General features: G+C 49.7%; 1 protein-coding gene across 3 annotated transcripts in view; it reads right to left on the bottom strand.

Moving 5' to 3' along the window:
* Positions 1-17,560, bottom strand: part of CACNA1C (calcium voltage-gated channel subunit alpha1 C) — a 646,718-nt gene that overhangs the window by 571,743 nt on the left and 57,415 nt on the right. For all 3 annotated transcript variants that reach the window (XM_057319003.1, XM_057319002.1, XM_057319004.1), the window contains exons 2-3: positions 16,333-16,663; positions 11,665-11,770 (exon numbers count right to left, since the gene is read on the bottom strand). In XM_057319003.1, the coding sequence (XP_057174986.1) occupies positions 11,665-11,770; positions 16,333-16,663 (437 nt within the window). The remainder of the gene's footprint in view (positions 1-11,664; positions 11,771-16,332; positions 16,664-17,560) is intronic.

Below are 17,560 nucleotides of genomic sequence, written 5' to 3' on the forward strand. Positions count from 1 at the left end.
GCTGGAACCCAGGACAGTGACTGCAGCCTGGCACTCTCTCACTGCCATCACACAAGCTGTGGTCTAGGCCACAGCTTCACAGCATTTTCCCACCTCCTGCAGGTCCCCGAGTGCTCTGGCGTACCCCAGGAAGCCACCCACCGTGAAAGGCATGGGGCTCACACCTGGGGCTGGGTGCTCTTGAGGTCCCCTACACCTGCCTTGACCACGCTGACCATGACCCCAAGAGAGCCCCTCGTTGAAATATGGGGCCTCTCTGGCTCTCGGGAACTGCTTCCCATGACTCGGTCCCCCAGAACGCTCATTCGGGATTTGTAGCTCGTCTCAGGAAGTCAGGATGATTCTGGGTCCCCCACTCCAACCAGAGGTTCTCATCTATTTAGGAGACCTGAAGGTCGATTTGGTTAAGGATGCCAGTTCATGTGAGTCACGGGTCCCTGAAAGAATGCGGGTCTCAAAGCCAAATCTTCTGCTCAGCCCGCAGGGGATATAAACGTGGGTCCTCCTCACCCACCTCCCACACTTACCAAAGGGCACCGCCGACGGGCTGTGTGACATGCCCCTAAGACTTTCACAGACACAACACAGCCTCTGAGGGGCTTATTCCCTACATCCACTGTCCCTCCATTGTCCCTAAACAGATCATCACATATGTTACACATCACATCTGTGTGCTAGGTGAGCCCCCGGTGAATTAAAGGACCCTACTCTAGACAAAATACCCCTCCTCTTAGACACCGTAAGAAAGCCGCAGAGCACAGCAGTTACGGGCCTGGACTGAGGACCCACACTCCTGGGGCAGGTGAGTTCATTTCTCTGTGCTCCATTTCCCTGATCTGGAAAATGAGATGATTATAACAACAAGAGAGGTCTCACGGAGTTCCTGAGGACTGAGTTAACACTGGGACGCACTTCGAGCAGCGGCAGCACTGTGGGGGTGGGCCACCTGAGTGTGGATGGGGCTGCTGGTACCACTGCTTGTTGAAAGGCACTAATCCAACATCTTCAATCATACAGAAATCAGTAAGAACAAAGGGACTAAAGAGGAAAAAAAGGCTTCTGGGAAGCCAAAATCCATTTTCTAAAATCCACACATTAAAGCTAATGCACCTTATTCATAAACGAGCCTCCTCTATCAGAATCTATTTACTCTCACTTTGCACATAGCTATGATGGCTTTGGTGATCTGGTGTCTACACTCCCAGGAGGGGGAAACAGCAAATTAAAAGGGCTGGTCCTGGAGCAGGAGACACCCCAACAGGGATGGTGTATGAAAATGATGCCCAAAGACCCTCTCAGGTCACCGTGTTCTGGGCCACCTTGACTTTCCTTCACTCTCTTGATGGCTTTATGGATCTACAGAAATTCACATATTGAATATTTCCAGTGACTGTGCAGTCCCAGAAAAAGCATGAAGTATGTTGAGAATTCTTTTTTTAAAGATCCAGGGATCTGTATTTTACATTCTAGAAAGACTTTCTTCAAATATACTTACATTAAAAGGAGCGTGGTACTTGAAAGGGGTTCTATTACCCAGAGTGTGAATACATATGGAACATTTTCCCCCAAAAAAGAATGCAGATGGATAAAAATGGAGCAAGAGGTGTCACCATACTTAGATTTCAAAGCATCATTTCCTCTCACCCCATCCGCTGGCAAATGCAGAGCGGACAATGCCTTCTCCTCTGAAATATTTAGTGAGGAAACGCTGAGTCAAACAATTGCCCCAGGCACCCGAGGGTTTAGGACGATTAGGAGAAGCACAACGTGATCGGGGAGCTTGCCATCCCCTGGGAAATGCCACGTCCCTGAGGCGGGCTCCCGGTGGGCCTTACTGGCCTCCCTGCTGCGCTGGCCTTGCATGTCCTATCCTGCTCCCAGCTCGCTCCCTTCCCCTGCGGGTCTTCTCCTGTGCGTGGTGTCAAACCACTGCGTTACTTGCGCACGGCATTCCCCACAGTGTGTTCCAAGGAAGACCATTCCTCAAGCTGTCTTGTGGTGGGAAGGTTTGAGGAGGTCCAGGGAGCCCGGGGGCTCCTTAATGTACAGTGAGGCCGCTGTAGCATGATGGCTGAGAACACACCGCTGGAGCTAACTGCCTGCGTCTACACAGCAGTACCTTCACTTTGCTATGTTTCCCAGTGCAAATTACTTCAATTCTTTGAGCTTTGGTGTCCTCCTCTGTTAAATGGGATCATAACAGTATCCATCTCATAGGGTTATTATGATGCTTAAATGCATTAATATACTCAAAGCACTAAATAGTGTTATTATCATGTTAAAGACTCCAAGGAGTCTTAGAATAAATTAACTTTGGTTGCCTCAGGCTTATCAAATTTATTTTGCAACAGAACCAAGTTTGTTGGTTTTTTTAAATACCTGTTAATACCGCTGCAGAGGGTTCAATCTTTGAAACATTTTGTACCTCCTTCTATGCTCACAGCAACCCTACACACTCCAGAGAACAGAGGGAAGAGCCCAAGCGATGGTCCCGTACAGTCCTGAGTTCAAATTACGACCCTGCCACTCACTCGCCAAGTCACTTTACTTCTCCGAGACACCATGTCTTCACCTGAAATAAAGGGATACATCCTGGCAGGGGCCGTTCATTCACTCCTCAAATATTTATCAAGAGCCTGACATGCACCAGTTACGGCTCAAGGCCCTGGGGATAGAGCAGCAAACAAAAGGGCTGAATTCTCCACCCTCAAGGAAAGAAGTAAATAGATATTGTAATTTATTGCTGTGGGGATTAGGAAGAGTGTTTGCAAAGCTCAGGCACCTGCTGGTCACTGAATAAAGGCAATTATTATGACGAAGCAGGTCTGATTACCCCCACTGGCCTCCAGAGACACAAGCAGGAAGGTTAAGTGACTGACCTAAGGCCACGCCACTCAGGTCTCTCTTCCTAGGTCAGCGCCCGCAACCGCAGCTCCAGAATAGCTTTTCAGACATACCTACACCCACGTCCCGCTCAGACCAGATCAATCAGAACCTCGGAGGGGAGACCTCACTCAGTGAACACGGCATCCTGCTAATTCTCTCACCTATTAATACTGTGCAAAAGTCTACCTTAATCCAGCATCTTATTTTTTTAAAGGTGCAGATGAATAGCATAAGAAGCATATGTTTGTTGAACACAGAGAAACGTTACTAATAACAGGAGCTAATGTTTAATAAAAGAATCACTGCTCCCAGGTTTCCTCAAACATCTGTTACGTTTATGCATTCACACAAGAAGCATTTCGTTATGATCATCTGTATGCTTTATTCTGTAGAATGTGTGCTTTCTATAAAAATTGCTACTTAAAAAAAATTAATTAAAAAAAAAAATAAAGACAGACTCGGCGCTGCCGCCTCCCCGAGCCCCCTTCACTACATGGCACAGAAAAGGTCCGCACGTGATGCAGTAGCTATGTGGCTTGTTACCTGCGATTAGCTATTAGTGTATTTTATAACCCTGGTATTTCTGCCGAGTGTGTGCGTCCGCTGCTAAGACGACACATACGAGGTAACAATAATAAATCACGTTTTGTTGATGCGTGAAAGCCCACAAAGACTTCTCACTCCTAGACAAGCCTGATGATGCAAGAAATCACAGCTCACTGCAGGGAGATGAGGGGCCCCCAAACTGGCATTTTTATTCACTTCTCAAACAGAAGCTCTGACTTGGGTCTCTTCGCGCCTGGTGGGCAGGCCTTGGACTCGTCTCAGAACTGTAGTGACCTAAACGCAGGACCCTATGGAGTGTCTTCAGCCCCGCCTGCTTGGGGATGGGGGAATCTCAACTTTAGAGTGGCTCCCTGAGCTGGACTGGGAAGGGGCAGACACAGGCTTGTTCAGGCACAAAACACCTGGGGGGTTGAGGGGTGGAGTCCCCCACAGGCCACCCAGGGCTGTCCCTTCAGGGCTCATCGCTCCCCATGAATGTGTCCCTGCTTTGCTCCCCGTGCAGTCCGACGATGAGGGTGAGGCACGTGGACATGTGTCACTCGGCCACATTAGAGTTGCTAGAAATAGGGCATCTTGGTGTCCTCTCTTACCCCTCTGAAGTAAAAGCTAGCCTCAGTGCCACTGATCCTGACTTACCCCAAGGAACCAGATGGAGGGGATGGCTTTCAGCCTCTGGTTCTAAAGGACAACACACATTTTCGGCGGGCGTTGTGCTAAGCATTTCTCATACGTTAACTCAGTTAACCCTCATGGCCAGCCTAGGACGCCAACTCTCATCACTGCCCCAACTTTACAGCATGAAAGAGGAAAATCTGGCATCCCAACCCTCTTCCTAACATAACTCGAGAGCTTCTGACAAACCCATGACCCTGATCTCTCTCCAGTCCCTCCCAGAGAGGCAAGCAAGCCCAGCCCCAAAACAACTCCTTTTCTGGCCTCTCTGCCTCCGACGAGAGCCTGGCTCTTGCTCCAGAAAGTACACAGTGTTGTTCTTTGCACAAGGTCAAATGCCAAATATATTCTCTTCATATTTCAACCCAAGCCAAGTCTTTGCGGACTTCAGAGTTTGGGAGACCTGGGAGTTTTCCACACACAATGAGTTTGCCCTGCTCCCAGAGGCTGTTCAACAGACGCCCTACATACAGTGTTCTTCCCAGGTGACGGCTGTCCACGGGACGGGCTTACGGCTGCTGTAGCGTAAATGACGTGCTGTATAGCGGGGGCACTGCCGGCCACGAGCCTGGGCACAATACACAGAGAAGGCTCGCATCACGGGCCAGTTCGGTTTCATTATTCTTCACTCACAGAAGGAAAAGATAACAAAGATGACGGATTTGGGTGCAAAAGTATATGTCAGGTGGAGCATAAAACAGACTTTTCTTCAAATAATGAGAGCAAGTTCCAAAAAAAAAAAAATTCTATATCGGAATACTTTTCATCTCTCGGAAGGAGAAGAAAGCGGAGTGCTAGAAAAATGAATGGGGTTATCTTAAGGAGGCAGGAGAAAGGAGAGGGTGATGGAGAATGCATAGACGCTGACGACGCCGCAAGGGAAGGCACAGAGCAGGAGCAGGCGCCGATGTGCGCCTGCCGGTGTGTGTGAACGGAAGACTCTGCTAATTCTGCAACAGCGTGAGCGCGCTTCGTTAAACAGTCTGTGCTGGGCCCAACAGAGTGGGAAACCTCTCGGCAGCCGACGTGGCCCAGAGAGAGCTGTGGGTAGGCAGTGGCAGACTGCGGAGGGCGAGCTGAAGGAGGGTCCACTCTACAATGACGAGCTGAGTCACCATCCTCAGAGAGCAGTCCCCGGTCCCCTGCATCAGTCCCCGGGGCAGCCACAGACAACGAGACTCCCGGGGCTCCCTCCAGACACGGAATGGGGGGCCCCGGGGGCAGGACCTGGGAGTCTGCATTCTAACCAGCTCTCCAGAGCATTGTTACCCACCGAGGTCTGATAACCACTGCTGTTGCCATCGTCCCTCCTCTGCTGTTTCTGAGAGCAGGGCTCTGAAATAGCACTTCTTATTTAAAAGATGGGACCATGCCATGAAAGTAATGGGAGAATTCTCAAGCTTTTATTTAGGGGTACCTAAGTGATTGGAGGACCATGTTCTGGCGTGACAATGAAGCTCAACAAACAGTGGCTATGTGTCTACTATCTCAGGGCCTCAGTGAGACTACAGATGTGGACCGACGTCCTCTCCTCCTGTGCTGGGCCCTGAGCTCGGCCTCCCCCATGAGCAGGCCAGTCCTCCTGGGACCCCTGGGCTGCCAGAGAGACAAGTCTGAGCTAGCAACCCGTCTCTCTTTTACATTTGTGAACATTCTGACCTTTGCTCCTAAGGCTCTACTCCCTCCAGTTTCCCTCCTAACCTCTCAGGCCAAAACTTCATCGCGCCCTCTGTGGCTCCTCTCCCTCTGTCTGCCCCTCAACTGCATCCAAGGACACCAGCTCCTCTTGCCATCCACCCTGCCGGTGCTCCAAGCCGGGGCCATGGCTTCTCCTTCCATCTATCCTCTCCCTCCTCCCTCTTTAGCACCAACTGCCTCCTGAGACCCTAGCCCATATCTACTGCCTGTTGCATGTCTCCATCTGCACGTTCCATGGGCTTTTCACTAACAAAGCTCAAATTATTCCCCTCCGTGCTTTCCCCTTAAATGTGACCTTTCTCCTGACTAATGGCACATCACCATCCTGGGAGTCAGTCTCTGCTTCATCTGCAATATCCAACTGGTTACAAGTCCAGGGAAGTTTACCTCCTAAATCCATCACCCTCCTCCCTATCCCTGTTGTCACGATCATCCAGACTTCTGCAGGTTTTTTTTCTTCTTCACAGTGAGGCCTCCATCCAAGCCATCTTTCTTATGCTGCAAAAGCACACTTTCCCAAATATACTCCCAGACCCAGCCCTCTCCTGCTCTTAAGATCTTCAGGATCTTCTCATTGCCTGCAGTTAAGTTCAACTGCTGGCATGGGCCAGGAAGCCCCCCATTACCTGGCTCTTCTCATTCACTTGAAACTCTAGTCATAAAGGGCACAACCACAGGGCCTTTGCACATGGGTATACCTCAACCTGAAATGACTCTTTTGGCCTGGAAATCACCTCTTATTGGGAGATGTGACTCAAATATGTCCTCCCATGTGAAGACTTATGTTATTCCCTTCCCAAAAGCAAAATGAGTCTGTGCTTCCTCCCTGACACCCCGGCCCCTTATAAGACCTTTCACTATTTGCAAACATCTGTACATGTTTATCTTTCCTGTCTGCTTCTTGAAAAATCCCAAACACTGTGCCTGGCTCTTGGCATGGATGTTTGTCAAATGACTGAAGGAGCATAAGATAGAAGTATTTCCATGGAAGGAAATACCAAAGGTAGAATACAAGGCAAGAGGCTACTGCAAGAGTCCAGGCAAAAGGCCATGATGGCCTGGGCTGGGATGCTATCAATGGCAAGATGGTAAAATTGCCACCTACCCCCAACACAGAGCCCTCACCATGGTGCTCTTCTAAGAGCCTTAAACATCCTGTCTCATTAATCCTCACAGCAACTCATGAGGTAGATATTTCCATTTTACAGACAAAGAAGTGAAGGCATAGAAAGTTTACGGAAATGACTTTGGAAATAGAAAGGAAGCTAAATGTGATATACCACCGACAGAGAGACCATATCAGAATCTGCTCGGATGAGCACGGCGAGGGGCAGAAGATGTTCAAGATCACTGTACGACATCAAGGTTGGCAGAGCCAGCAACTGGGCTTAAGGCGAAGGTCAGAAGCAATGTTCCTGTGTGGTTTCTTTTGCTTTCTTTTTTGGAGACCAGTTGAGTGAGGAAAGAAAAGTTGAGTCCTCTGTGGGCTTGTCTGTTTGAGGTGTCTACAAGACATCCTGGCACCTATCACTGTGGGCCAGGACCACACTGGGCGTTTCCTGATGGCCGCCAGCCCCGCTCCACCCCAGAAGCCTGTGACAGAGCCTTACTTCCATCTACCAGGCCAGGGATTGGAGCTTCCAGAAGACGAATCAACTCCACAGGATGATCCAGATTAAGATCGAAAGTGGTAAGGCCAAGGCATGAACCCACATCAGTCCAGCCCAAAATTTAGCTCTATCCAAAAAGCCAGTAGTTCCCAAACCTGACTGATCCTTAGCCCCCCAGCTCCAGCCCATGAGGAGTTTTTCAAATGCATATTCCCAGGCCATGTCCCAGAACTACTAAATCTGAATCAGATCTACCAACACATTGGCATCTTTCCACTGAAGCTATCCAAGTGGTTATAACAATCAAGGCAGTCTCAGGAGTCACTGCACTAGTCCACGGGCCTCTCTAATGTCAGAAATACTAGTCCAGGCCTTAGGAAAGAGCTCAGAGGTGAACACATTAGTCTAGAAACAACTTACCTAGAAAGGGAACATGAAATTGTGGCAGTAGCTGAGCTCACCAAGAGACCACAACTAGAGAAAATAAAAAGACCAGGACAGCAACCTGGTCAAAGTTCCCGTAGAAGCAAGACAAGAAGCTAGGAGAAGCAGGAAGAAAATGGTAAGAGATAGGAGGGGACTTAATAGTAACTCTGCCCCAAAGCCAAGGGTCAAAAGATTTCTGCAGAGGAGCATCTCACAACATAGATGCTGCAGAGAGAAAGAGGGAAGAGGAGGGCCCAAATCACAAGGCTCATACTGGTTACAACCAGGGAGCAGAATGATAGCCTGGCCTGTAAGCCAATGTGGGTTTGGCTTGGTTAGTTGTTTCAGACCCCTGGGCTACCATGCTCCCTCCCTTTAGGTCAGTGGTCTTCACTGTCCCAGGGAAGGTATGACACAGTGGAATGCAGAGAACAGGAGTCACACCATGGCTTCAGAGTTCGAGGAGTGTAAGCTAGGGCGCTGAGGACAGTCTGGATGGCCACAGGAGGATTTTTTTTTATAATGTTTATTTTGTTATATTAGTCACCATACAGTACATCCCAGTTTTTGATGCAATGTTCCATGATTCATTATTTGCATATAACACCCCACAGGAGGATTCTGCTGGGCCACCTTGCTGCAAACAAAGATCCCAAGATGGCGAACCTGGGAGCATCAGCCAGGAAACAAAAATGAGTGAGACCTGGGGTATGTCCCTAAAAGGGGGCCCATGAAATCTTCACCATGTCCCCATTCCCACAGCCCCAGCATGGCCAGGAGAGGTCCAGAGCTGCAGATCAAGAGACCCCATGTGGGAACAAAAGACCACACTGCCTGCGTGGGTCAAAGACCAAGGCCCTTCCAGGAGGGACAAGGCCACTTCAACAGTGTGGATCAACCACACCAAGAGCAGCATGTCCTCTTGGCTCCGTAATGCAGGGAAGGGGCTGAGAGCCCTGAAATTACAGAGGTGAGGTCTATGGTTCCAGCCAATGGGACGTGCCAATCAGACAGCATGTTCAGTGATAGGAAAGCAAGAACAAGTTGCATTTCTTTCCCTCCTGAGTTTGCCAACTGAGATCCATGTCTTTCACTTTCTAGAGATGGGGACAGAACACAGAGAGCACGGAGCTGAAGAGAGAGCAAAAACAAACTGGCAGAAGTGGCAACTTCAGACTCTTCCCGAAAAAACATTTCAAAATTAAAATTTAAAAATTACATATATATTAAAGGAATTTCAAGGATAGAGCAGAATTAGGGAAGAATGTGCCTATGTGTTTGCGTGTGTCCATGTGTATGTCCGTCTATGTGTGCATGCATGTGTTTCTGTGTATCTATGTGTATGTGTATGCTTGTGTATGTGTATGTCTCTATGTCTCTATGTCTGTCTGTGTCTATGTCTATGTGTGTCTGTGCTTCTGTGTGTATATGTCTATATGTCTGTCTGTGTATATTTCTATGTGTGTCTCTGCATATGTGTGTCTCTGCATGTGTCTATGTCTGTATCTGTGTGTACATTTGTCTGTGTGTGTCTGTGCATATTTCTATGTGTGCACCTGCATGTATGTGTCTCTGTATGGGTCTGTTTCTGTGTGTATATGTCTGTGTGTCTATCTGTGTCTGTGTCTGTGTGTGTATATGTCTGTGTGTGTGTCTGCGTGTGTGTTTGGACTGGGGATAAAGGAAACGTGAGCACGATTCCTTCACTTACTAAGTCACTGGCCAACTGTGGCTTTAAAGAGGTGGGAACTGCTCTAGCAACTAGAAGCCCCTTTTCAACCTCGCACACTCTGTTCCACACCCCCCAAATTCCTAGTGAATGTTACGACAAAGTTCACTGGCTGTCCCCATCACCTGTCTCTCTCCACCCATGTAACCTCCCCCCTCATTTGAAAGGAATAAAGAGCAACAAGCAGCTGACATTGGGAGGTCTTGTGAGGCCTGGGCTAGCATGCTGGTGTTATTCTTTTTTAAAAATACAGCTTTATTGAGGTATAATTTACATACCATAAAAGTCACCCATTGCTAAGTATATGACTCAATGATTTTTAGTACAGCTACACAGCTGTGCATCCAGCTTCAGAACACCTCCATCACTCTGCGGTGGGATTTTAAACTGTCCCTCCAGCAATCTCTGCACCCAGCAAGCTCTGGAGTAGGTCCAACACCACCTCTCATCGCCCCGCCAGCCCCACCCCCCCCACCAAGTGGGGGCTTCACAGACCCAGACCGCAGCCAGCCCAGGCTCCCCTCTCTGTGCAGTGCCCCCACCCCTGTGCTGCTGCTAACCCCCCAGGGAGCTGGCCCCAAGGGGCTGGGGTAAGAATAAACGCAAACTCTCTAACCACTTCCCCACTGCTTTTGCCTGGAGTCCACCCAAAGCCTCACTGTCTTCAGAGTAAGACACAGATTCTTTTTTTTAAATTGCAGATTAAGTGTGAAGCTGCGGGGGTTTCAGGAGGCCCCGTGCTGGGGGAGGGAGGTAGATACACAGAGAAGGGTAGCCAATGGAAGATGCTCCTGCTTTTCCAGGGGCCGTTTAGGAGACACTTTTGCTTGTATTTATTCTGACACAGTAAAGATTTCTTGCCTGTTAAGAGACAAGGTCATGCCTCAGAAGGCCGCACGGACTGCAGCTAACGCTCTCCCTGCCGGCTCTGGCCGTGTCATCCCTCAGAGCTCCCGGGCCAGCTCTGGAACCTGTCCCCGGCACGCGGCCGAGCCAAGCCCTAAGATACAGCAGCCCAGCGTGCACCACAACACCTTACCCAATGTGGAGCTTGGTCTAATCGTCCCAACTGGGGAACATGGCAGAGAAGTTTAAAATGTACCTCAGCTTCAGTGGCTGAAGGGGCTAAAGAAAAGGTCGAAGATAAAAAAGCCAAAGAATGACAGCCGTGAAGCCATCAGCAGCCAGCAACCAGGGAAAGGAGAATTTGGTAACCCTCCTGCTTCTTTCCGAAACGATCTCATCAGACAGTCCAATCTCACTAATTAGAGGAAGGTGCTGACGACAGGGAAAGATGCGTTTGGTGGGAATCACATGAAAAGTTATGGTGTCTCTGCGGGGGAGGGGGAGAGAGACAGGATTTTCCTATGGCCTGTGGCAGAGGCATCCCGGGCTGCCCCGATTTTGCCAAGTGCATTCCAGAGCTCTTTTCCTCCCATGCCCAGACGGAGCAAAGGCCTCTGTAATGACTTCACGCTCAGCCAAAAGTAAACACACTCCGCGCTTTTTCCATGGACAAATTCTAACCCCGAATTGCCAGCACTGGCTTCCCAACAATCCAAATGGAAAGCCGCCTTTCCCAAGAAAATAAAACCTTTTCAACTAAATAATGCATCTTGGCTGCAAAAGGAAACTTTCCTAAAAGCTTCCTAGAAATTGTTTCTCGTGCAGTGATACTACAGATCACCTGAGCAAACCCTACCAATGGGACACAGTCACTTAAAATAAATACAGAAATCGTCCAAGAATAAAAGCTCCCGCAAACACCTGCACTTGCCACTTATGCAGCACATTTCATAGCCCTCAACACACACACACACACACACACACACACACACACACACACACACAGCTCACCACCACCTAATTGGAATATTCTTTCTGAAAACGGGCTGTGATAAGACAGGTGCTGATTTGAATAAAGAGCAACAGCACTTGAGATCTGAGCTCGGCAGCACTTCTGCGCATGTCAAACGCACATCTCGCTTCTCCCCGCACTCCCCCTTGAATCCGTGTGATCTGAGCAGGTCCTCCAGCGACGGAGAAAAGCAGAGAGCAATGGGATGGTGGACTTACCAGGTTGGAATTGGTGGCGTTGGAGTCGTCTTCTGGAAAGGGAATATAGATCGCTAAGGCCACACAATTGGCAAAAATAGTCAGTAAAATAATTATTTCAAATGGTCTGAGGAAGGGAGTTAAGGAAGTCAATGCAGCTGAAAGCACAAGTGAAACAAACATACATATATATATTTTAAAATGAATCAAAGATTCATAAGAATTTTGTTTAAACAATACATTCCAAGCCCCTTGTATTCTGAAAAGAAACATATGCCTTTTTAAGTGCTTCTAATGGTTCCCCGCCAAAATTTTTCCTAATATGTCAAAAGCAGTGGAGGCCAGTCGCGTGCCAGAGTAAACACAGATTTCTAAAAACTTTTTTCTTCTTCTTTTATTTATTTAGATTGCATTGCACTGCATTTTCCCCCATGTGTGCTCGGGGTTGCTTCTACAGAGCAGGGCCTGCGGCAGTCGGGACGGGCCGTCCCCCAGACACCCCTGCTCTCGTGATTTCCACGCTGCCACCCAGGGACCTGAGCTGGGGGTGGGAGAGGAGAGACAGAATTCAGGCAAACTTGACATCAAGATTTTTCATTGAAATTTGGAGATTTACTTCTGATCTGTTGATCTGAAGTTTAGAGTGGTTATTGTTTTCTCTTCTACTTTATTTCCTAACACCTTCCACTGAACGTGATGACAGCTGGGGGCTCTGGACCCTCAAGAGCACCGTGTACACTGTGCCTTTAGGGTGGGGCAACCATCTTTCCTCCAAGGCACAGCTCCATGTGGGATACCTTAACCTTCTTCAGTCTGTGGAGGCCCTGCCTTCAGTGGGCAAGGCCTATGTTCTAGGTCTTCTTGACTTCCATTGTTGTGTGCTGGGATCTAGAGGGAGAAGCCAAGTTCACTCACCAGTAGCGGTGCCCTCAGTGAGGCTCTTGTGCCCAGACTTCTTTATCGAAATACCAGGCAGAACAGAGTCTCCAGAGAAAAGGCAGTTAATGTGATAATGGTCCTTCCAGCCTGTACCTACAGCTGAAGCTTCGGAGGAAGGCCAGTTTATGCTCTTCGGGCCCCATCTTCCCCTGGTTCCCCAACACTGCCATGTTTCCAGCCTCGTCCGTGGAGCCTAACAAGATGAGGAAGGGAAATAGGATAGAAATTCCTGGAAGAATGGGCCAAATTCCTCTCCCAGGGAAACCTGTACTCACCAAGTTAATGAACTGAAGCTGGGAGAGAGACCTTAGAGATCATCTCGCCCAAACCTCTGAGGCCCAGAGAGCCTGAGAAACTTTCCCAAGACCTCATGGCAGGTACTTCCCAGTCAGGACTAGAACACAAATTTCCTGAGGGCAGAGTCCAGTGTTCATTCCCCTGCCATGAATGGCCTCAGACTGTGTTAACAGGGAAACACTGGGCCTGGAAGACATCTTAGTCAAGGTTTTAGCTGGTGTGCTGGTCACGGATCCCCCTCAGCCCCACAGGCGTGGCCGAGGGTCCATTTACCAGCACACCTCATGAAGGTTGTCATTTTCTCTGTGTGCCTTGATATCAAGACAATGACATGCAGTCTAACCCCCAGCTCGACACATACAACCTCTCCCGGCTCCCAAGCTGACAAGTAGCAGGGCCAGGCCCAGAACCAGACCTACTGTCTCATCTCCTCCGATACCCTGTGCTGCCCCTTGAGTTGGCCAAGGCACCAGTGATGACACTGGCGGTGGTGATGATGACAGTGACAGCAACAGGCAGGACAGTGGCTGACACCGCGCGCCTACTCTGTGGTGGGCTCTGCTCTGCCCGCTCCATGCAAACCCCCGAAGCAAGCGTGCAGTGACCATCCCCATTTCTAACTGAGGACACAGTGAGGTGAAATGCTAACTTGCCCAATGTCGCACAGCTTGTGGTAGGATGGGATTCAAACCCAGGAAGTCTGGTTCCAAAGTCAGAGTTTGTAAGGACTATTTACTCTACACTGATCTCTACCCGGATCTATCCTAAAGTTACCCTAAAGCATTTTTAGAAAGTTCGTGCTTTAGACCTTCTACCACAAAAACCCTTCCCTCTTAGCCCTTTCCCCACCTGTTTAGGGAAGTCCCATTCGGCCCAGAGGCTGGTCGGTTTCATTCCCATCCTCTGGTCCCTTGTGCCCCCCCTACCAGGGCTAGAGCACATCAGTTCAACTGAGTCAGACCTCATGCACCTGTCCTCAAACGTCAACTCGTTCCTTCTACCAAAGTGGGTGATGGCTAAGCTTGGGGTGTTTCTTACACTATCACTTCTACATCCTCCCCCAATCTAGGCTATCCATCCGTCATCTTATGCTAAAAGTCCCTGCCTACTGCTGGAGACAATAGTGTATAAAGAAACCAATCAGGCAGATAAGAAAAGTCAGGAGCCGCAAAGTGGAGGAGAAGCCAGGTAAGACCTGGAAACGTACTGTGTCACCCTGTGACAACCATATCATTTTTTAAACTGTCTTTCCTTCTTAATGACAACATCAGATTCCACTCTTTCAAGGAACACTGACGAGCGAGTACACCAGATCATCTCCTGACCTGTCCAGCTACCCTTCCAAGCAATCTGGGAATGTCATCTGACTAGCACTGCAGAGGCTGGGCCCACTTCCTCTCCTGCAGGGGGGGAGGGCACATTCCCCCAGGTGAGGTGGCTGCAGCACCCCTCTGCCCAAGCTGGGGTGCAGTGAGGCGGCTGAGCTCCACAGGTGGCACTGGTCACGGCCCAGATAACACTGCTGCTGACGGGGTCAACCATCTCTTCACGAGTCCCTGCTTCGGGCCTCCTGTGGCTCTGTGACCAGTTTCCACGGACAGTGCACCAGACACCACATGCTCTTCCACACTCCCCCTCCTGCCCTGTGCTGCTCGCTCCCCTCTTCCCTTCCTCCCAGGCTAGTACGTCACCTGGCACTTCATTCTGCACACAATGCTGCCTGTCAGGGAGCTGACCGTCCTGGGAGGGGAAAACAGGCTTGACAAAGTTAACTTGTACTCACTGAACACGTCCCCTGATGTGTTTTTCTGAGAGTGCTTCCACAGGCACAGACCCCCGCAGCCCTCGCTAATGCTTTGGTTACTCCTTGGAATTGAGGAAACGGAAGCTCTGGCAATTCTGATGACCCGTGACCATTCAGAACACAGGCGGCAATGCCATGATGGGGCATGGTTCAGGCCCCAGATCCAGGTCCCTCTGTGTCCCAGTGGGCTGGATGGCATCCCGTGAACACCTACCCTAGCATTTCTCCTCTGCACTATGGGTGCAGGGGAGTGGGACACGCGTGGACTGGGGACCTAGGGAACCTGGATTTGAAACCCAGCTCTATCAGTTGCAGGCTGTGTGACCAAGGCAAGATCTTCAGCTTCTCCAAGCCTCAGTGCCCCCCCTTTGGGGGAGCCTGACCCTTATGGCTCCCAGCTCTTCCACTGCACCGTTCTGATGGAGCAGTTATGACAGCAGCGTGCTGGGGCTGCCCAGAACCGAGCCTCTCACCCGGTCCTCTGGGAACTTGAAGCACGCTTGGCCACTCAGGACAGATGGCCAGCTCTCCAACCGCCACTCAGCTTACACTGCCTTCTCTTAAAGTTACTTTTTGAGTTGAGGGGCTCAAACATTTATAGAACTGACATTTCTTGCTAAACAGAAGCTCTTCCCTCCCAAGCCATCTTCTTTTGCCTTTCAACCACTACCTACTAAGGCTTTTCAATCTTTCCAAGGAAACTCATGAATGACATGGAACCCTCCCATCCTGAGCCCCAGGCAATTTGGTAGCCCTGCCTGAACGAATTCTTGTTATGAAAATGCCCAACACTTAGTACCAGAGTTCTAGTCCTGTCAGTCACTAACCTTATGACCATGTGGGGCTCAATGTCATCACTGGGCAAAATCAGGGGTGGACCTACTGATCTTGAAGCTCCTTTCAATCTCCACCACCCCACAATTCCCATGATGTTAAGGGGCCTATAATTCCACAGTGAGAGCCTGGCCCTTCAAAGCCATTTTCTATGAAGGACCCACTCACTGGGTTCTACGCATACAAAGTGGATCTGTGTTTAAAACTCCACGCCAGTGCTCTCCACTCTGGCCACACATGAGAATCACCTGGAGAGCTCTATATATGCCTGGATGGGGCTCAGGCACCTGTATTTTGTTACAACTTTCCAGGCGATGCCAATGTGCAGCAAAGTTTGAGAACCACTGCACCTAGGCCTTGAACCAAGAGCCAGAGTGGGTCACTGATCACCCTCTTGCTCTTCTTGGGCTCCCTCATCCTAGAGAGAGCGGAAGTCATGAAACTGCACCAGTGCCATGACACGGGAGGCAAAGAAGGCTATGGGGTAGCAGCATGTAACCACTATTCACCCAAAAGAGCAGCGGATCCCAGGACAGGCTCCGTTAGGTGAGATGATATTTCATAACTTCTCAGGATCACTTTCTCAAATGTTGCTCATGGTATGAAAAAAACATATGAAAAAAAGTGACTCTGCTGGTTACTCCAGCAGGTTCCTGGGCCCTACCCCCAGACACGCTGAATCATCGAGTGTCGGGTAGAACCTAAAACTCTGCATTTACATAGCGCCCCAGTGATGAAGATGCAGTGGGTCTGGGAACCAGTGTGGGGCCAGCCCCGCTAGGGCTCCTGGGGGCGCCCCACCCAAGCCAGAGCACAAAGGATATTTCCATTCGACGATGCTGATGCATGCCCTCCGGATGGGGTTCTTCAGAGTCAGGCAGAGCAGGGCGCGGGGCGGGCGCGTGGCAGTCGTGCTGCCCTGCTTCTTGGGTTTCCCATACTGCTGCCGCTTCCGCTGCGTGGAGCTGACCGTGGAGATGGTCGCGTTGCCGGCGCTGCCCATCAGCTTGGCCTGCCGGGCCGCGTCGATAGCCGCCTGCCAGGACAGGGCTGCCCCCGGCGTAGGGATGTGCTCAGGGGCGAGCCCCGCAGCGGCATTGGCATTCATGTTGGCATGAGCTGGGCGCGGGCTCCCATAGTTAGAACCTGAAGGGGGAGAGGACAGAGGACGGCAGTTACTAGGGAGAAAACAGGAGAGCTTGGAATAGGAACCCAGACTTGCAATTTTTTTTAAAGATTTTGTTTATTTATTCGACAGAGATAGAGACAGCCAGCGAGAGAGGGAACACAAACAGGGGGAGTGGGAGAGGAAGAAGCAGGCTCACAGCGGAGGAGCCTGACGTGGGGCTCGATCCCATAACGCCGGGATCACGCCCTGAGCCGAAGGCAGACGCTTAACTGCTGTGCCACCCAGGTGCCCCCAGACTTGCAATTTTTTAAAAAAAAATCTTATTTTGAACTATTGCAAGAGCCTGGGAGGTGGTACATGAAAAAAGAGTCAGGAAAACTATTTTTGTCCCAGTTTGGCTGTGTGACCTTGGACATGTCGCTCCTCCTCTCCAGTCTCACTGACTCATTTTAGGCAACCAGACATGAGATGTATGCATTACAGCATACATGCATGGCACATATATGGACCGGGAAATACAGAACAAGTGAGAAAAGGAGGACACAGAAAACAGTACATATGCAATGTGATATACGTCAATTACATTTACAAGAACACATACAAATAATGGATATGCATGAAATATAATAGAACAGTTGTTTAAGGAAAGTGAGGAGGAAAAAAGGAAAGTAGGATATGGGGATAAAAGGGAAGAGTGAATGAGTGAATAAATGAATGGAGAGAGTCATTGCATGAGTCAACGATGACAAATGAACAATGAATTGAAGAGTGTAATTCACTCAAGTCTCTGTACCCAAGTTCCAAAAAATAAAAATAGTATAATGAAAGGAAGGCATAGGACCAAAGTTAGGTCACATCCAGGTACCTCAAACCCATCCACACAATGAGTGTTGGTTGGATAGGAGGGGGTCGGG

The sequence above is a fragment of the Ursus arctos genome, unplaced genomic scaffold (assembly GCF_023065955.2).
Source record: "Ursus arctos isolate Adak ecotype North America unplaced genomic scaffold, UrsArc2.0 scaffold_26, whole genome shotgun sequence".
Taxonomy (NCBI): Eukaryota; Metazoa; Chordata; class Mammalia; order Carnivora; family Ursidae; genus Ursus; species Ursus arctos.